The sequence below is a fragment of the Anastrepha ludens genome, chromosome X, assembly GCF_028408465.1.
Source record: "Anastrepha ludens isolate Willacy chromosome X, idAnaLude1.1, whole genome shotgun sequence".
NCBI lineage: Eukaryota > Metazoa > Arthropoda > Insecta > Diptera > Tephritidae > Anastrepha > Anastrepha ludens.
The window spans coordinates 1,943,787-1,966,289 of NC_071503.1; the positions used below are offsets into that span (position 1 = coordinate 1,943,787).

The window sequence follows — 22,503 nt, forward strand, 5'->3', positions numbered from 1 at the left end:
GACAACGAATCGACATTTCGGCGTCTTCTTCAGTACTCCGCTCTATGAATTTCGCAAATATATATACATATGTTTTTCAAGGTAAATTTCCCTAATTTGGAAGCATTGTGATGGATTATATAAGCATTTATAATCTAAGATTTTATTTCCATCATTTACCACAAAGTTAATTAGTTAAAAACCATGCGTCAATAGCGTACTAGTAAAAAGCAAATCAAAATCAGACTTTATATATGATGAATACAAAACATTATTATCCTTTACCCAAATAAATTACCAAGATTAAAAATTAAGATTAAACTCACAAAGATAAAGTAATTAGCACTATCACTTATACATACATATGTATCTGCCAAATTACGCGAATGCTTTTCATATATGACCATGAATGTTACTGTTTGGTGGTATGAAAGATGACAGTATAAATACTGATTAACAGTTATTATTGCAATTAATACTCTTCCGCCTCTCCCAAGCCCTGATGAGATAGGACAGTGATCGACGCGATAAACATGGTAGAGGTCATTGAAAAAGTCAGACGAAGATATATAGTATGTATTATTATTTAACCAAGATTCAGTGATGTGCACAGCAACAAAGGATTGCAGCAACAAAGACGGTGACATCAGATCATTATTTTTCCATCTCATGGGATCTTGTGTGAATAATATTAGTCGTTGTATTGCCATTAACCGGAATTGAGTACTTTTGAATCTTAAAATATATTCTTAAAAAAAACCCTTTCACTTCTTCATTTTAAAATTAAGACTTAAGACTTTATTTATCTTCTTACACTTTCTTAAATACTAATTTTACAATTTATTTTCTTATAGTTAAAATATATTAATATAAATATTTTCTCATCATGTTTGCTTACTAATCATATTAATAATGTAATGGATTGCTGCAAAACAATTCCCAATAAATTGATAATTATTTGGGAAAGAAAATAATGAAATGTATTATTGCAGAGCAATTCCCGATAAATTTGTCTGTGTTTAAATGTTGGAGTTACATTTAGTTAGTGGGAACGGAAATGCAAATTATTAATGGTGAGCTAAGTAAATTCGTAAACAGTTCTTGGAATTGCAATGTAAAATAAAGTAGTAAATTTAAGCGAGTATGTACGTATTTATGTACGTATATGTATTAATATTTATAATATACTAGCAACCCGCCCGGCTTTGCACGGGTATAAAATATATACCCTATGTCACTCACTGAAAAAATGATTAAAATCGATCCAGTAGTTTTGGCTTATTCATTACTGCCCGTGGCCCGCACGCGTTAAATTTGGAGTAAAACAATTCCCCTTTCTTTATAGCATGAAGATTTCCTGCTATCTTTGGAATATCTAAATTCATACCCTACACTTTTACATACATATTTACTTTTTGCATTTTTACATATGTATGTATTTATTTTATTTTTACAACAATTAATATATTACTGAATGTCTTTATATACAACGTTCATAGCTTTCTTGTCATTAGACAATACAAAAATGTTTTCTCTAGAGGTTACTCTTGAAAGAGCGACATACAGTTGGCCATGTGAAAAACAGTCAACGCTCAAATCTAAGCCTGCAACGTTGAATGTTTGACCCTGAGATTTATCAATGGTCATTGCAAAGATGTCTTTACCGGAAATTATAAGCGTTTAAATTGGAATGGTAGATCCGATGGTATCAGAGGGATTCGGGGAATCAATACATCTTCTCCGGTACCACATCCTGTGAGTATTGTGCACTCAATTATGAAAGTTTTCTGTGATTTTAACAGCAAACGCGTACCATTGAAAAGTTTAGGTGGATTTAGGTTTCTTAATAAAATAACAGGACAACCTATTTTCAGCTCCATTTTGTGAGGAAGGAGTCCAGACGGATTCAAAGATGATGTGATTGGATAGCATTGGAGAATCGCACACTTGTGTTTGATGATACAATTTTGAGTTCGAGTTATTTCTATCGATATGGAAATTTGGTATTAGAATTTTGACAAATGTTCCCAAACTGCACAAGCATGCACCAAACATTCTTAAAATTCTTCGGATAATGGGAATTTCGCCTGCCCACCAATGAACGCGCCTACTCAACGTTACGGATGATCATGACTGAAGGTAGACTATAGCCTGTGTCTTGTTTTCGTCAACTAATTCACCCGAGAACAAGTTTCCAAAATTTTTATTTCAAATCAATATATACAAAAAATAGTTTAATTAAGTAATCACTTTGATAATCAAATTTCTAATAATTGGAATTATTGAATTACTAGCTTTAACCCGCAGCCCCGCTCGCGTAGGAGTAGTTTTGAGGGATTTAGGATATGTATATAAAAGAATTACAAACAATAATTTCACAGAATAAAATAACAGGACAACCTATTTCTTAATAAAATAACAGGACAACCTATTTTCAGCTCCATTTTGTGAGGAAGGAGTCCAGACGGATTCAAAGAATTTATAAAATCCAAATCGAGAACAGTATCGACCGAGTAGTATATTTTCGTCGGCGCATCAGTCTTTGAAATAATCAAGTTATTTACTTTATCTACTTGTTCGTTAGTTGGTGACAGAATAGCTCTTTCTTTAAACCAAGATATTGTCTTATAACTTATGTTATCAATGGCAGGATAGACATTATTGACCAACTCTTGGATGTTGTCTATCAAAACACAAAGGTTTTCTAGGTTAATCCTTCCCTCAATTTGTGTTAATTCTCCATTGCCAACTTTTAGTAGCATCTCTGGAAATAGCCTGTTCTCACGTGAAGATGAAGAAACCCTCATATTAGTTGTAAGCTTTAATTTATTGACATGCGACCAAAGGTGGGATCTTTTTAGCGAAGCATTTGTTTCGTCAGCACGTGCTCCTCGAGTCACAACTGAAAGGATTTGTCGGAAATCTCCTGAGAACAGAATTGTACATCCACCCTTAGGTGAATTTTTGTTGCGCGAATCGCGCATTGTCTTATCCAGTGCTTCCACAGACGTCTTGTTTGACATGGTAGCTTCGTCCCAGGCTATTAATGAGCAGTCACACATCAATTTTCCTGTATTGCTCTGTTTAGAAACACTACAGACGCTGTTATCATCATCGGTGGCGATTTTCAGCGGGAGCTTGATTGTAGAGTGTGCGGTTCGGCCTCCTTCCAAAAGAGTAGCGGCAATGCCGGATGACGCAACAGCTAACGCAATTTTTCCGGTAGATCTCAATTACTGATGTAATATCTTGAAAAATATTATTTTCAATTATATGCTGTAAAGAGCCATATACATAGATTTGTTGAAATCGCTTCGAAAGTAAGCTATTAGTTGTCGTAAAAAGTAAATGACAAAAAATGTTATTGTATGGAATCGATAGCAAACTTAACGCGCTCCGAATCAATAAAAACTATTAAAAAACTGTATTTTAATTATGTGCGATTTACTAATATAGAACGTTAAAATAGCGGTTTATTTCGCTGTAAAATTGTTTGTACATATAATTACATGGAATTCAGTACATACATACATACATATGTACATACGTCCGAAATGAAATAATGCGAGCGATTCGTAAATACATACATACATACGTCACCATACGATGTAATTCAACATTAATGAGGTGTGGTGAGATTATCGCTTAACGCCTGTTGCTTCATTCGGTTGACAGCGAACACACACACAAACAGCTTTTTTTGGAAAAAGAGCTGCTTTTGTTTAAACAATTTTGGTTAAATAACAAATAAATCAATTATTTTTTTTGATGCAGAACGAAAGTAAATATTTCAAAGTTAAACTTCAAGAAAGTTCATTTTAATTGGTTCATTCGTTTATGATTTATGGCCGTGAAAACAAAAAAATTATGTTTTTTTGCCACGCCCCCTTTATATATTTCTTCACATTATATTGATATAAACCTTCCTCTTCAATCAGTCTATCTTTAACCCTTCATTGCATAATTTAATATTTCTTTGTAAAAAAAAACATACACATGTTATTAGACCTCTAGGTAATGGGAAAAATAATTAAAAAAATCTTTGATTTATAGAAGTATTTTTTTTTTTTATTAAAAATGGTTTGATGTAAACTTCCATCATTATGCAGAATGAACATATGAACTTAGTACAAAATTGAAATAATAAATTAAGTCACTAATACCTTTCATTTATACCTTCAATTTTGGTGAAAATGAACAAAACAGTTAATTTTTTTGTTCAGACATAAGTTAACCTTACATTTGATACAGCTTATTGTTGAATAGCCTTTACAATGTGGGTATTTGCATCGCAGAGAAATGCCAACTTGTGGCCAATGGTCACTGCCATCCATTCTTAGGTCTTTTGGTGGAGGAACAACTGCAGGTCCTCTCTTCGTTTTTGCCTGGATTTCATTTTCCACAAAGCTGGAACTAGGACGTCCTCTTCTGACCTCTGTGTTGGATCCTATTGAGCACAAAACTTGAGCTACAATAATTCATTACGAAATTGTCCCATGGAAAGCATATCCTTTTTTGGTATATTTCGAATGATTGCATTTTTTTTGTAAATAATCCAAGAATTTATGACTGTAAGATCAAGTAGATGAAAGAATATGCGTAAATACCATTTTTTCGACCTCAAAGGAATATGGAACCTCCCCAAAAAACTGTCCATTAAATCAACTCCCCCCATATGTTTGTTGTATTCTAAAACAATTTTTGGACATGGAATTTCAACCTTTTCCTTCTTTGCCTTGTCATACCTAGTGACACTAGATACTGGTGTTGACCCCACATATGTTGATAAAAGTGTCACCATTTTGTTGTCTTTCCAGGTGACACAAGACATATCAACACCATCAAATATAGATGTTCTTTCGACATGACTTCCTCGTGGTACAGACTTTTTCATAAACTCCCTTTTGTCTGGTAATTTTGAGTTAGGTATCCGATTTTGTTGTACAGTACCCACTGATAGAATTCCTTGCTTGGCTAAATAATGAACCAGGGGCAATGATGTGTAAAAATTGTCAAAGTAAATTATGTGATTTTGATATCTTGGCACGCCTCTTAGCAAACGAATGACTACATTCCCTGTGGCTCCTATACCAGGCTCTCCTTCTGGTCTTCCTGTATTTTCCTGTCCTGAATACAATTCAAATGTATGAGCATATCCTGATAAATCACACAGTACATACAATTTAAACCCCCATTTGTGGGGTTTATTAGGCAGATATTGTTTCAGAAAATGAGCCACTTTTGGGGCACACATCTGCTCATCGACTGATAATCTTTGCTCCATTGGTACAGTAGAAAATTTTGCTCTGAGGTGCTCAATAACTGGACGTATTTTAAATAACCTGTCATGATTGGGATGGCCAACAGGTTTGTGATCATCATTATTTTGAAAGTGCAGTGAGAGCTTCATTCTTTCAAATTTGTTGACTGGCATAGTGGATAAAACTGGACCATAACCAAAGGCAGGAGACCAATATGACCTGGTATTTGGAAATCTTTGCACAGACATGAATAATAATATCCCAAAAAACTTCTTGATATCTAACGCAGTATAAGTTATTTTGCTGTTGGTATCTTTTTGCATGATATATAAATTAGTTTGATCAACAATTTTCTGAATAAAATCATCATCCAAAAAATATTTGAAACATTGGTATGGAGTTTCAAGCTGGGATATTTCTATAGGAAAGGCTGACCTGCCTAAGAATGTAATTTTATCCTCATCAAATTCCATGTTTCTCTTTTTCCAAATCAGTTTTCTTTTGTCCAATAATGTGCTGAAAATAGCACCACAAGGAACTCTGCTTTGGCTTTCTTGTTCTTCCACCATTTCTTCAACAAGAGGAGGGCCATTTTCATTAACATCCTGCCAGTCTTCATCATCATTTACATCATCTAATATACTTAGAGGTTCGTCTCTTGTATAGTGAGGATCTGGTAAGTTATCATCGTCAGAATCTTCAGCCTCCATTCCGTCTTCCGACAGCCAACCATCCTCCAGCTGTGTTAGATATTCTTCTATGGCTTTATCTGTCAAAATATTCTGAAAGAACAAAAAAATTGGTAAACAAACTGGAATTATGTGAACCAAAATTTCTCCATACTTCACAGATGACAATACTGCATAATGATGTAAATTTACACCATACCTATTTGACGTTATTTTAGTAATATTTTACATGTTTTCTTCACAAATAATAGCAGTTTCCGAATTACTTACCATATTTCTATGCATAGTAAATATTTTGTACGACTTCTTTGGACAAAACCATAAAAAAACTTGATAATTATATGCACCGTTACAACAAAACACATAACATAACCTTGACCAAATTTTGATTGTCATGTGACAGTTGACGTTTGCTTTTTTTTTTATTAGGTGCGTTCCGTTTCATTCTTAAATGTTTTTAAAAGTTGCCAGAGGCAAAATACCATGACCAGAGGCCTGTTTTGGATGAATTTTTTCCTTTCGTTGGCTTGATAGAAATATCCATCACAATGCAACGAAGGATTAAAAAAAAACCGCATCAAAATCCGTTGCGTAGTTTTAAAGATTTAAGCATTCAAGCGGACATAGGGACAGAAAAAGCGACTTTGTTTTATAATATGTAGTGATTGGCTCGTGTTAAGGAAATAACGGGAGGCATTATAACACCCCCACCGTGAGATTGAAGCTCCGACGAAAAATTAAAGATATGTTTTGGTCTTATAATATACTTATATGTGTAACTACTAAAATGATGCATAAAATAATTGCAATGTCAACGCTGTAACTAATAGTTTTTATTGTCTTATCGTAGTATAATACATTGTTTAAATTTTCCTCGTATTTTAATTGTTTCAAGTATAGTGTTTGTAGTTTAAATCATTTAGGGTAACATTTTTATTACTTTTGATTTTTGTTATAATAATTGGTGATATTATTTTATCTATAATTCTTTAGTTAACAGTAGTAAAATTATTGTTGTTTGTTAAAACCTTACAATTTTCGAATTTTATGGGGAAAGTTCCATTAGTTTCTAATTCTTTTTCTATACAGTTATGTTTAAGATTTTGGTAATAATTTTGGAGTATAATAGTCCGAGAAGTACTACTTCTTCCGTTTCAATATTTTCCATAGGACAGTTACCTTCTTAATACTCAAAAATACTTTGTAAACAGTCACTTTTAAGAGTGATAAGGTTTTCTCTAAGTTATCTTAAAAAAATGGCTCCATATATTTTTTTACTTTGATTAGTAAATATTGTATGGTTTTAATGCTAATGTTTTATTTTCAATATCCGGAATTGGTTCAAAAGTGACTTTGCTGAGAGTGTATTTTGAATATAAGGGAATTTTGAAAATTAGTAATATATTTTCATCGTGAAGAGCCACAGACACTTTTATGTTTGTGTAGCTGCCAAATCTGTTATAAGCTCCGTTTCCTTTGGCGTTAAAATGTCTGTTGGGATAATTCCAAGTTGGCTAGAAAAAATTACCTGCCCTTTGTCATCGATGTGATCCCGTAAAAGTGATATGTCATTGTGAATTTCATAGATGTTTTTCATATATATTACCTCATCCTCTAATGCTGCTATTTTATTCTGGAAAATATTTTTGAATTGAATTAAGTACTTTCCTACGTGTGTTTGTTGTATAATCCTATATGTGTTTGTTGTATATTCTGTATTTGCGCTGATAGTAAGTTGTTGACTTGTGTTAGATTATGTAATGTGTTAGTTAAAGTCCTTCGATTTCATAAAGTCGTTTCAAACTAGTGTTAGAGTGTTCTTCATCTTCATCTTCCTGCTACAATTTTTAATCCTTTCCCTAGTATATTAATAAGTCGTCGTTTTTGGCTAAGTTAAGTATGACAAAGTTTTTATCAACAGTAATTGTCTTAATGTCTTGTTGTCTGCAATTAAGTCAAGTGTTTCCTCATACAAGATTGTATTAATCACGTCTATTATTTTGGAGTAAGATTCTATCGGCCTGACTATGTCTAGTTTAATTGGAATATATCCATTGTTGTTGGTTAGATCTTGAATATCTAAATATTGCGCTTTCGCGATTGTGAAGAGAGTGAATATTAGCGCCCAACTTGTCATTTGGAAGAAAATTATTTTGTGGATTTCATAGTAGGATTGTCTATGTCCTGATATTTTCTTTTGCGTTTAACATGAGATTTATAGTATTTGTGTTCAGTTCCTATTGTCTGTACATGGCCCTCATCTATTTTATTCGTATATACTTTTCTATATTTTCTTTGATTCTTCCCACCTCTTATTTCTCTAATATAGTTTGTTTCATCTTCCAGTTCTATATCTTTTCTATTCTAATTTCATTTCTGTATATATTTTTCCTTTTTTGAATTTATTAGGTTGTGAATTTCTTTATACCTATCTGCATGTATTTTGTCATTTAAAAAGTCAATGGATTTAATTCCTGTGAGACTATGGATTGTATTGTTGTAGAAACCTATTATCCTTATCATTTTGTCTTCTATAGTTGCATCTCTATTTCTGTCATCATACCTTAGTAAACGGACCATATGTGTTCGTTAATAATGGGTAATTTTTTAGCTATTATCTTTTTAAACAGTTGGTTTAAACAGCTGACGCATGTTTCGTGTTTTGTTTCACTGTCAAACATCTTCAGTTTGGTCTATAATTTAACCATGAATCGTCTTACAAACGAGCAACGCTTGCAAATCATTGAATGTTATTGTAAAAATGCGTGTTCTGTTAAGAGAGTTTAAGATCCACTTTTTTATTGAAAACTTGTGTTTAGCGACGAAGCTCATTTTTGGATCAATGGGTACGTAAATAAGCAGAATTGTTGATTTTGGAGTGAAGATTAGCCAGAAGAATTGCAAGAGCTACCAATGTATCCAGAAAAGGTCACAGGTTAGTGCGGTTTATTTGCTGGAGGTATCATTGGACCGTACTTCCTCAAAGATGCTGTGAATCGTAACGTAACTGTGAATGGTGAGCGCTACCGTGAAATGATATCCAATTTTTTTTGCCCCAAAAGCAAAAGCTTGACTTGCGTGACGTGTGGTTTTGTTGAGAGGCGAGTTCGGTGAACATTTTATTTCACATTCGAGACCTATCAATTGGCCACCCAGATCATGCGATATAACGGTTTTAGATTATTTTTTGTGGGGCTATGTTAAAGCTCATGTCTATTCAGACAGGCCTGCTTCAATTAACCCATTGGAAGACAACATTACAGCATTTATATGTGAGATACCGGCCGAAACATTGGAAAGAGTATGCCAAAATTGGACTAAGCGGATGGACCATTTGAAGTGCAGTCGCGGTCAACATTTGCATGAAATAATCCTCAAACATTAGATTATATAGACTGTACTATCGATTTAAATAAAAATTTCATGCATTTTTCTGAATTTTACGTGTGGTTTTGTGGAAAACCTTCCTATAGCTCTTAAAAATCACCCTTTAGTATTGTGTAACCCTTCGATGTCTGCATTGGATGTGTGATTGCTTTAGATGTGAAGTGTATTTCAATGTTCTCCTTTTTCAAAAATTGTTGCATCGGAATAGCCTTAAATCCGAGTTCGTTGTCCATTATAATTTTATTTACTTTGTTGTACGTATTTATAATTTGCAGTAATTTGGTCTTAAACTCTGTTCAATTCCTTCCATTAATTTGAAATGCCATTGCGAGTTTAGAGAATTTTTCTATTGCTGTAATAAACAGTTTTTTTTTCTAAAGTGTAAAATACGTCCAAGTGCTTCAATTCGCCGGGTCTAGAAGGAGGTTCATTAGTTTTGTACAGTATTTTGGGAGGTTGTCTCTCATATTTGTTGCCTATTTCGCAGTTATTTATAAACTGTGTAACTCTTGATTTCAATTTCGAGTTGTAGATATGTGTTATGAGTTCTCTAAAAACTGCTTGAATACCTCGGTGATTTATGCCAGGATGTTCACTTTTTATGGTCTCCGTTAATGTTACCTCGTCTTCTATATCTTCTACTAAGTGAAAGCATCTTATGATCCCAAAGTTTGTGTTATTTGCGAAGAGTTTGTCGAATGTTGTTTTCAGTACTGTATAAAATTTTTCTGCTATTAGAACAGCATTCAACTGCGCAGGGTTAAAATGATTTTTAAGTAGGATGATTGCCCTTTGGGGAACTTGTTATCTCTATAGGGCGCGTGCCCAGGTGGTGGATAGGGAAACGCCTCCTAGATATGGAAGGTAGGAGAGTAGGCCTCCCGCGAACCAAAAAGGTCGAAGACGTAAACTTCGTTAAAAACTGCGAACCGTGCCTATTGGGTGGGTTTGGCAGGCGAGAGACTAAATAAGGCTGTCTTCGAAAGAAGCCCTCCTGATATCAGGCCGCTTCAGGTTGTAACGGTGGCCTTACTATGGTATGGGGCGCTGCCATGGTCGACCGGATACTTCCCCTTTATCCTCTTTGGTCACCGCGCAAGGCGACATGCGCACATCCCTTGGCGGAGCTGGTGGCCGTACGAGCCAGATGAAATGTTCAAACAAAAAAATAGCAATTCGGATGACGGAAAAACAAACACGAAACAAACGGACAAAATGACTGGAAAACATACGGACATACGGCATCGACAGCACAGACTGATCAAAAAACGAAAACGCGGACAAAATCACAGAACAAGCTAACAGATAGACAGGAGAAAGGGACAGACGCACTTAAAAAACAATCAGACAAATGGCCAAGACGTATGAGCAAGGACGAACTGAGGATGACTGGGTCACCCTCAGAGAATAAGCTCTTGGCCTCCAGCAAAGAAACAGTTGAGGGAAAAGCTGTGGGCCACAGTACGCCAACAATTATAAATCAACCAACAACATCCGCTAAACCCATGGTGTGGTAATAAAGGTCCCTCGAGGTATAAACTCTACCAGATGTCTCTCCCTATCCTTGGCAGGATTCGAAAAAACGAGACCGAAGGTAAAGTTCATCCCAATGATGAGACCGACAAGGCAAGATGTAAAAAGGTGGTTGACGAATACTTGGCATTCCAAGCCGCCAACAAGACAGATGCTAAAACACGAAACCGCGCGCACGACGAAACTGGGAAGATAACAAAGAAGCACAAGATATCGGATCAGGGTGCAGTTGCCTCCAAGCGATTTAGTGAGGTGGCACGGGACCATCTTCAAATGGCATTGGTAGATGAAACATCTAACCGCGGAAAACCAGTGCTTGACAAGTGGTCAGAGATTGAGGCACGGTTTGTCTCGCATAGTCGTTGACCATATAATGGCGAACCCGGAGGGCCAATCACCAGGTTTCGACTCGGTGGAGGTAGTCCGGGGTTACCGTATCATTAAATGCGATGGCCAATTCTCACTGCATTTTCTGACAAATGTGATTGGTAAAATCCAGAACAGGAAGGCTTGAAACTCAAGCTAATTCCGGCTAGCGAGATTCAACGAAAGCTGAGGGTTTGCATCTGGTTACCAAACATGGAATTTGAAGCCAATCAACTAATCCTTTACCTTCAGGCGCATAATTGCTCGGTGCCGATGACCGATTGGTCGATCATCAAAGCGGAGGCTCAGCAAAGGCACAGCTTGTCTTTCCAGGGAAGGCCCAGCTGAAGATATTCCGTTCTGCGAACCCGGAAGTCCTCTTCCAGGATGAGGTCGATGGTGCCAACGAACTGCTGCCTGGCATGCAGCTATTTGACACCGAGTCCGAAAAAGGAAACCAATAAACATGGGTTTAAAGGTTGTTCAAATTAATCTTCAGCATTCACAGACTGTAACGGACAACCTAACCGTTCTCCTGGCGGAGGAGGACGTGGACATCGCATTAATTCAGGAACCCTGGGTGTGGAGCTCCGAGGTGAAGGGGTTCTCTGGAAAAAACTACAATATCTACTACAAACGGATAGAAGGTAGTCCCAGAACATGTTTTGTAGTTAAAAAACACTTAAACACATTTTTAATTCCATTGTATAGTTCACAGGATGTGACGGCTGTTGAGGTGGAAGCCACTGACGGAGTCTGAAAGACACTTGTCTCTATATACATGGCACATGATAGACCAGCACCGCCTGATGAGTCCCGTAAACTTGTGCAGGAAAACTCGAACAAAACCGTGGTTCTCGGTTGCGATGCCAATGCAAGGCATCCGAGGCAACGGAAGCTCCAAAACAAACGACCGAGGTGAGTCTCTTTATGATTTCATAATTAACACTAGCTTGTCGGTATGTAACAGGGGTACACTTCCACTTTCACCTTTCTAAGTACTGAGTACTTCAGGGGATGGGAGGAAGTGATCGATGCTACTCTATTGTCTGAAAACAGCTCAGTAGGTTAGATAATTGGGGAGTCTCTAATAAAAGGTCTTTTTCGGATCACAGCGGGATCTTCTACGACCTGGATTTTAATGTTGATACGCCCTTGCCGTATAGAAATCCACTAAGAACCAACTGGGAGAGGTTCAGAAACATAGTAGATAAAAGGATAGGAGAGATTCCGATCCACCAAATCACTCTCACCGAAAACACAGGAGAAGGCATTTAGTAGGCCCTACAAAACGTCCTGCACCCAGGAAAAATTTAGCAAAAAATCCCACCCTCCTTGGTGGAGCAGTGAGCCCTCAAAACAAAGGGAAAAATCTAGATCAACATTTAACCTCAGCTACTCGACAGGAAATTGGGAATTGTACAGTGAGAGTCGGAGGCAGTACAAGAAGGCAACTAGGGCCGCCAAAAAAAAGCTGCAGGGGACTTTGTTCATCAATCGAATCCACAAGGGATTCTGCTCAGCTTAGCCGTGTTCTGTCCAAAGATCATTAAATGGGTTCTTGGGTCACGAGGTCTGATGGCACTTGGACTGCCACGACAGAAGAATCGTTAGAACTTCTGCTGAACACGCATTTTCCCGGGTGCAGTGTCCACGAAAGTGGGAGGGGATATATCAGGCTTAGCCAATATAATCCACAGCATCTTGCAAAACAAATAATTGCAAAGGAGAAAGTTGCATGGGCAATTAAATCTCTTTCACCTTTTAAATCTCCGGGCCAGATAGGATCATTCCAAAGATGTTACAGAAAACCTTAGACTGTATCCTACCATGGCTAGAGGAAATTTTTAAAGCGTGTTTAAGCCTAGGTCATATTCCAGATAGTTGGACATTAGTTAAGGTCGTCTTCATTTCAAAAATAGGCTGGAGGGGACATGAATCAGCGAAGGACTGTAGGCCAATTTCTTTCGTCTTTCCTGTTAAAAACCTTTAAATGACTTTTGGATATATATCTCAGGAGCTCTTTGGAGAGCTCTAGTATATCAACTGCACAACATGCGTACCTTAAAGGCAAATCTACGGAGAAAACGCTCCACGAAGTAATCCGAACAATAGAGGGTTCTCTAGAGAACAAACATTATACCATGGCGGCATTCTTGGATATAGAAGGCACCTTTAACAATGTTAGTACAGATGCGATCCAACGGGCGTTGATAGACTTAGAGGTGGACAATTGCATCAGTAATTGGGTCATCTCTATGCTAGAAACCAGGATCATCAAAGCTGATATGGGTAATATCAGCAAGAGCAAGAAGGTCCACAGAGGCACTCCACAGATGATGTGATACTAATGGCGTCAAGACTGTGACTTAATACGATCAGTGGGATCATCCAAAGGGCGTTAGGCGAGCTCAACTCTTGGGCACAGGCTGTCGCCTAAGTTTAAACCCGCGTAAAACAGAACTTATGCTTTTCACCCCCAGATATAAGGTACCAACTTTTACCCTACCAAATATTAACGGACAAACTCTCTCTCTTTCACTCACTGGTCTCCAAACTAAGCTGGAAATTAAATGTTGAAGAACGGGTTAGGAAGGCAGAAATTGCTTTATATGCCTGTAAGCGTATGCTTGCTAAACATACATTATGGTTGTACCTATTTTATCGTATGGTTCGGTAGTTTGGTACAAAGCTCTTGGGAGAGAGTACAATACCAAATTACTCGGCAGAATACAAAAATAAGCTTGTGCAATAACGGTCGGTGCAATCAGATCATATCCTAGAGAGGCTCTCAATGCCCTGACACACGTTATTCCAATAGACCGACATATTAAGAAGACGGCCACAATGAGTGCATTTAGGTCAAATGAAGCGGGTGGCTGGAGAGAAAAAACTTATGGTCATGCTAGTTTTTATTGCGACAAACTCAGCTAATCTTGGTGAGAACTGACTTCATCGTCCCGACAGTAACATTCGATAGGAATTTTGCCACTCTCTTTCCATCTAAGGAAGAATGGAATAAGGGATTCTCTCTAAATAACTTCGACACAACAGTCTGTACGGATGGCATTAAAATGGGCTGCGGGGTTCGAGCTGGTATATATTCTCACAGACTTAAAATTGAGAAATCTGAGAAATCTGTGCGTTTCCCTAATACCAGCAGTGTCTTCCATTCGGAAGTACTGGCAATTGGGGAAACCTGTAGGCTACTAATCACAGATTTCTCTTTTAAGGGCTAAATCGCTATTCTTTCGGATAGCCAAGCTGCAATCCAATTTCTCTAAAGTGGTGGAACAAAGTAGGAATAGCCTCACCAGCTTTAGTTAAAACCATAAAGTTATCTTAATCTGGGTCCCGGGACATTGGAATATTGAAGGTAACGAAAAAGCAGATGAACTGACAAAAAGCAGATCTGCCATGAATCACGCTCTTGCAGAATCGGTATTGATACCATTAGGTGCCGTCAAGAGTAGAATTTCCCTCAAAAACCTCCCTCCAAAATTAGCAGAACGTTATGGCCGACCTACCACCTCAAGCAGTCGTCGGCATTAATAAGCATGAAACGACGGGATGCCTGAAGACTAACGGCAGTCATAACCGGCTTTTGGTCTATCTCACAAAACATACTGTCATAGTTGTAAACAGCCGGAGAAAAAGGAGACAATCTCCCTTTTCCTCTGCCCTATGGTAGGACAGAATGTTAACCCTGGGCCAACCGCTGTTCGAGAATCTCTGTCTGGCGTGGACGTCAACAACCTAATAAGGTTCTTAAACCGCACAGACTGGATATAGTCATGATGTAAATAACCGTTAAACAAGTTGGTAACGAGGATGTGGCAATAAATGGCTGGGAAGCGCTAGTTGGATTCTGGAAGAATCACCACTTTAACCAACCAAGGGTTATTGCTGTTTTTCTATCCAGTTCCTTAGTACGGATAGTTTTTCTGTTATTTCCAAAAAGTGATTTGTTTTTTATCCTCAGTGAACCTGATGTTATTTTTATAATAACAATTTGATTTTTGAATATGTTGATTGGAGACTTGGTTTCTTTTATTATTGTGTGGTTTAATTCTAATGTATTAATATTACCTGAATCAAGTTCGATCCCCGATAAGGCACTCGCGTTTAAATTTTCAACTCCTCTTTTATACTTAATCAGGCAATCAAGTTCTGATAACTTAAGTCTCCAAGAAGAGAACAGTCATGTTAGAGGCTTATGGTCTGTTTCTATTATGAATCTACGGCCGAAAATGTAAGACCTGAATTACTTCGTAGTCCATATAATATCTAGTAATTCCTTTTCTAGGGTACTATATAATTAATTTCATGTGTGTTTAGGGTACGACTTGTGTAACATTTTGAATGGTCGTTCTGTGAGAAAATTGCTCCCAACGCGTAGTTGCTGGTACCTGTTGTCAAGGTAAACTGCTTTGTAAAATCTGGATACGCCAATATTGGGTCACGATGAAGTAATGTTTAAGTGTGTTAAAGCTTTAGATGTGCTACACCCAGTAAGGCCTAGAAATTCTTTGATTTGTTTTGTGCTTTTAGGGATCGGGAACTTTTTAACACTTGCTGGCGTTATTATATGACCAAGGAATTCCGTTTCTCTCCTGGGGAATTCGGACTTATGCAGTTGGATCTTAATATTTGTGTCTTTTAAGTGATTAAAAATAAGTTTAATGGAATTTATATGTTCTTTTAGGGATGTAGAAAAAATTATTACATCGTCTAAATAAACTAGACAGATTTTGTTTACGTAATCTTTCAGTATGGTTTTCATTAGCCGCTGGAACTTCGCTGGGGCTGTATTCAGTCCAAACGGCATTCTGAGGTACTCGTAATGCCCTCCTTCGACGCTGAAGGCGGTGTAATGAATATCTTGCTCTTCTAATATACATATCTCTATTTGGTGAAATCCCTTGCCAAGGTCCAGTATGGTAAAATACTGGCATCTTCCGAGTTTCATCAATATTGGGCATTGGATATTTGTCAGCGATGGTTACCTCATATAATTTGCGGTAATCAATGACAAGTCTCCATTTTGTATTTCCACTGGCATCCGCTTTCTTGGGAACAATCCAAATGGGTGCCGAATATGGGAGGCTTCTACGTCTTATTATTCCGTTGTTGAGAACTTCCTTAATTTGATTCTCTACTTCATTCTTATGAATGTAGGGGTATCCGTATGATTTGGTAAAAATAGGAATATTGGTCGTAGTTTGAATGAAAAATTTTATAGCGGAAGGGAACGACAGTTCACTATTAATTGGTAGTAATTGTGATTTTTCTTCAGAGTCTAGATGATCAGATCGAATCTGACTTCTTAGGGATTGACAGTTTGATGCAATTGGACACACCAAGTGAAGCCAAGTCCTTCTCACCCTGATCTTTCCAACGCAGAAGAGGCCTTCTTCTTCCTTTGCTACCACCAGCTGGTACCGCATCGAATACTTTCAAAGCCGGAGCGTTTTTATCCATTCGGACGACATGACCCTGCCAACGTAGCCGCTGGATCTTTATTCGCTGCGCTATGTCTATGTCGTCGTAAAGCTCATACAGTTCATCGTTCCATCGCCTACGATATTCGCTGTTGCCAACGTGCAAAGGTCCAAAAATGTTACGTCTGTCAACAGTGACGTGGGTGCCGATACGTGAGTGCGCCTACTGTTTGTTTGGAGACAGGAGGTACTTCGTTTTGTCCTCGTTTACAACCAGACCCATTCGCTTTGCCTTTTTATCCAGTTTGGAGAAGGCAGAACTAACAGCGCGGTTGTTAAGGCCGATGATGTCAATATCATCGGCATAAGCCAACAAATGTACACTCATATAAAATACTGTTCCTGAGCGATTAAGTTCTGCGGCTCGTACGATGCTCTCCAACATCAGGTTAAAGAAGTCACACGACAGCTAGTCACCCTATCTGAGACCTCGTTTGGTATCAAACGGCTCGGAGAGATCCTTCCTAATTCTCACGGCGCTGCTGGTGTTGAGCAACGTCATCTTGCAAAGCCGTATTATATTTGTGCAGGAACCAAATTCAGACAACGCGGCATACAGATAACTCCTTTTCGTTCTGTCGAATGCAGCTTTGAAATCGAAGAAAAGATGGTTCATGACGAATCTCCTTTCGTGGGTCTTTTCCAAGATTAGGCGTATTGTATATATTTGGTCCATGGTAGACTTTCCAGGTCTAAAGCCACACTGATAGGGTCCAATCAGCTGGTTGACGGTGGGCTTCAGCCTTTCACATAATACGCTCGCTAGCACCTTATAGGAGATACTTAGAAGACTAATCCCGCGGTGATTGGCACAGATTGCAGGATCGTCCTTCTTGTGGATTGGGCGGAAAACACTTAAATTCGAATCGGTAGGCATGCTTTCATCCGACCATATTTTGCATAGAAGCTTATTCTGCACATTGCCAGCTCCTCGCCGCCATGTTTCAATAGCTCAACCGGCAGTCCGTCGGCTCCCGCGCCTTTATCGTTGCTTAGCTGCGTTATCTCTATTCTCACCTCGTCATGATCGGGTAGCGTAACGTCAATTCCGTCGCCAACGGTTGGGGTATCGGGATCTTCACATTCTCTGTGACATGCGCAGCTGTCACTCTTTGAAAAGTTCGAGAAGTGTTCCCTCCATAATTTAAGACTGCTCGTCGTCTTAAGACTGGACGTCAGTCACCAGATCGCCGTCTTTGTTCTTACAAGAAAACCCCCCGGTCTGAAAACCTTCTGTAAGCCGCCGAACTTTCAGGTAGAACTTTCGGGCATTGTTCCTATTGGCCAGCACCTCAAGCTCCTCGCACTCACGTATTTCGGTCTCTCGTTTCTTCTGTCGGATAATATGTCTCTCTTCCGTTTTAGCTCTCTGTAGCGATCCCACATGGTTCACGTTCGGCCCAATCGCAGCGTGGCTCTAGAGGCGGTATCCTTTCTTTCTGCGGCAGCATGACATTCCTCATCGTACCAAGTGGGCTCGCTGGAATCCGATTTCTTCTTCGGCGGTGGTACGTAGGGAACGAGAAATCTTGCTCCAGTGCTCGTGCATGCCGGTTTGTTGAGCAGTGATCTCTGAGAGCAGGAGTAAGAGTCGAGTGGCGAATCTTCTGGCTGTCTGATGTGATTGCAGCTTTTCGATGTTGAACATTCCTTGCGTAGGTAGATGCATGTTTTTTGCTGTACAGAGGCGTGTGCGCAATTTGGCTGCAACAAGGTAATGATCCAAGTCGATATTGGGTCCTCGGATCGTACGTACATCTAATACACTAGAAGCGTGTCTTCCATCTAACACAACGTGATCGATCAGGTTTCGCGTTTTTCGATCAGGAGCCAGCCAGCTTTTTATGCTAGAATCTGTTGCTGCAGACTACCATATTTCGGGCCCCGGCGAAGTCAATCAGCGTCTGTCCGTTACCGGATCTTTCCCTCCTTGCCCACCCTGGTGTTGAAGTCGCTAAGCACGATTTTTATGTCGCGGTGGGGACAGCTCTTATAGAAGGAGTCTTTGGTCGCATCGTCCTTCTCTTCCGTCAAGGCGTGGGCGCAAATTAGCGAGATGTTAACAAATCGCGCTTTGATGCGGATTATTGCGAGACGCTCGTCCACCGAAGTGAACGACAGTACTTGGCGACGAAGTCTCTCTCCCACAACAAATCCGACCCCAAATTTGCGCTCCTTTAGATGGCAGCTGTAGTAGACGTCGCATTCTAGGTGTCCCAAATAAGTTCTAATATTTATATATGGTAGTTCCCTGAGGATAAAGGTGGAAAATTTTCATTTTTAAATATGTTTTGATTATGATTGTTTTGTGTTTCGAACTTATTTATATTCATTGGCTCAGGTGTTGGGAGGCGGTTGTCCCATTGCGGGTTTGTTCTCTCTTGCCGTCTAAAATGATTCCAATTACTCCGTCCACCGCGTTGGTTATTCTGATTATTACTTATTTGTGTACTAAGTGGTAAATATTGTCCATTATGTTGGTTGTATTTATTTCGGTCTGTTCGTTCTTGTCTATTATGTGAAAAATTCTGTTCATTATTGTTTGTTTGTCTCTGGGCTTGTTCGGTTGTGAGGGGAATTTTGAGTACTACTATGATATTGCCGAGATTTATTTGGTGGTTTTCAATATGCGGAAAATATCCCAACTGAAGGTGAATTATATGCATAACCCGCCTGAAACAATATTTCCATTGTGTCTTCGAGAGTTTCGGGGTTTCTTCACGATAAGATCGTACGCATAGCTGCAGGTAATTTTTCTTTCAACACATTTAGAGCAGTTTCTCTGTTATTTCTCGCACATTATTTTGCTGCTGGGCCCGCGCCAATTGTTATTATTGTCTTATTGTTCAGGTTCCTAAGTATTTTTTTAATTTCGTTGTAGACTTCAACGCTGTTGTTAGTGAAGTTAGTGTTCTCTAGTTTGTCAAATAATTCTTCTAGACTACACCTGTCGCCAAAGTTGGAGTTTAATATTGTCTTAATATCTGTCAAAGATTGAGCTTGAGAATTTCTTCTTCTACGTGGTTCTGGTATTATAACTTCGTTAATGCCCGTCATTCGATTCAAACCCTGAGTCTACAGTACAGCGATTGTGGGTAAGGGTCTATGGCTTATTCTACGAATTCTAAATCTGAAGGATAGTCGGATGCTGAATTGGATACCATCACTCATCTATGATATATGGTATATATTGCAAAAATTCTGATCCACACAAAATTTATTATGCCTCTTTAAAAAAAAAAAAATTCGTCACCCAATTTTAATTTATGTGTACTTTTATGTATAAAATAAAATAAAAATCAATCTAATCGTTCTTTTAGTTGATAATGTCGTCCTCTTGAAGGTGATGTCTTCTTGAAAAGCGTAGTTAATGAAAACGGAAATGCAAATTATTAATAGTGAACTAAATAAATTCGTAAACAGTTCTTGGAATTGTATGTATATGTATTAATATTTATCTTATACTGGCTCGTGTTAAGGGAATTACGGGAGACATTATAACATTGAATCAACGACAGAGCGAGAATTTGCAAAAGCGAACAATTACAGAAAGTCCAGAGAACGTTAATGTGCAGGTATAGAGAAGTCTCACGCGCTACGAATAGTGTAAATTGTCAAAAATTAAGTCTAACCATCGCCGTAGTGTGGCTTTGTTTTTGGCTTCTGTAGGAAATATTGACGAATAACCGACGGCATTTTGCAAAGAATTTGCTTGTGCATTTTTATGTTCCCTTGATAAACGAAAATTTATTCAATTTATATTTTCAAACAAATGATTATTGATGAATGAATGATTTGAATATTTATTATATGCGCCAACATTTCAAATCAAAGTAACATTAATGTTTTGATTTAATTAAAAAAAAAATCATAAAACGACCTCTCTCACGTTTTGGTGTGTGCGTTTTAGTAAATTTAAAACTATACAAATTTGATGAAAATGTTTACTAATTTTTTGAGTCGAAATTAATTCATAGAGCATACAAGTGTTTTGCATCTATGGGACAACTAAGTTCAATTACATCTTTATTAAATATAGTATTGCTCGCATATGTATGCACTGAAGATTTATACATGTACATATTTGTATGTGCGTATGCACACTTGATGCCCTAGCCTATGTACGTACATATTTGTGTTCTGAACTTCTAGCAAAACAATGCTTATAAATATACACATATATATTACATATATGTACATACAACCGCACACACAGGGCGCTCACTTTATTCCTCTAAATGCGTATGTCGTTGAAAGCTAAAATTTTATGTCTAGCGACTACAAGAACAAAATGCATTAATACGCGCAGCCGTAGCGGCCATCATTCTAGTTGCCATTGCACTGAACAGCCTAAAATAGTCGCGGCAGCGCTGAACAATTTCAACAAAAACTCATTATCAATAAATTCATTGATAAATTCGAGCTCATATTTCTACGAGCAAAGTACTTTCATTCATAAAACGAGCCCCCATGTGCCAATTTTCTCGACCATCCCAACATAGTCAATATTGGAATATTTCGCGTAGAATTATTTGCCAATATTTAGTAAATCTTGAATTTTTGTCATGTTGAATGGTCGCGGCTCGTATATATGTTTGCACCCATATATGTATGTAAATATGTCTTCTAAATGCCCGACAACCGCAGCTGCTGTGCGTCAAGTGCGCGTATAGGCATACAGTAAGTTTCAGAAAACTGCATAAGTAACTTATAAAAAAGTTCTGTGGCGGACATTTCAATAGTAGGAGAAAATTTCGAAAGAACTATTTTATGTTCTCTGATAGTAGATAGATTAGTACATTATTTTACGTATGTAGTTCTTTAATTTATAAAAAAAACACAAAAGTTATGCATATATCTGCATATACTCTGAAATCCGAATATTTGAAGGTTACTGCACACATTTGAAGGTTACTGTACATACAATGCTGTGCCTATGAATGTGCGCTGGATTTCTTGAGAAGTTTCACAATACTACAATATTTTTTGCTGTGGCAAGTGCACATACACTCGCACGCCATATATGTATATATGCGCATATGTATGTATATAAATTCAAATATTTAAATTTGCAAATGCCATCTTTCTGTGTGCCTATTAATCAATCAATTCTCTATGAAGTATTTGATTTGGTTGAAGGGAACAAAGTTTTACAGAAGATTCCTTAGACAGACATAATCTATCTATAATTTGAATTCCAGTTTAAAAACAAAAAAAGTAGCAATCAAGAGCTCAGAGTGACATAAAGAACACCACTTTGATTCGGTAAAAGAAATGCCAAGAAGTACAAGACATGCTAACATCGGACGTAATATACGTCACAATAGAAATGTGCAAAATCACAGACAAAATGAATGTGAGGAAAATCATGCTGATAGATTAAGTCAATAAAGAGATCGTACTAGGTCACGTTCTCAAAATCGATCAATAAATATCAATTCTGTAAATTTGAATGGAGCAGCATTTCAATATAATCCACAACTTGATTATTCATCTCACAAATACGTTGTCGTTGGAAGTAAGGATAAAATTTGCGGATTTTGTCAAGCATTGAAATTCAAAACTGAAACACCAGGCATGTGTTGCGCTGCAGGAAAAGTTCGTTTACCAGACATACAATATCCACCCGAACCATTAGCTACATTATTATCGGGAACATCACCCGATTCCAAACATTTTCTTGAAAAAATTTCCACATATAATTCATGTTTCATTCAAATGACATCTTTTGGTGCTGGAAAAATTATAACCGATAACTTCATGCCAAAGTTCAAGGTAATACATAAA

At 37.7% G+C, this 22,503-nt stretch overlaps 1 protein-coding gene across 1 annotated transcript in view; it reads right to left on the bottom strand.

The window, feature by feature from the left end:
* Positions 1-873: 873 nt before the first annotated feature.
* Positions 874-22,503, bottom strand: part of LOC128869429 (43 kDa receptor-associated protein of the synapse homolog) — a 139,926-nt gene continuing 118,296 nt past the window's right edge. The window contains exon 8 of the mRNA XM_054111981.1: positions 874-3,255. Within this exon, the coding sequence (XP_053967956.1) occupies positions 3,249-3,255 (7 nt within the window). The 3' untranslated portion in view covers positions 874-3,248. The remainder of the gene's footprint in view (positions 3,256-22,503) is intronic.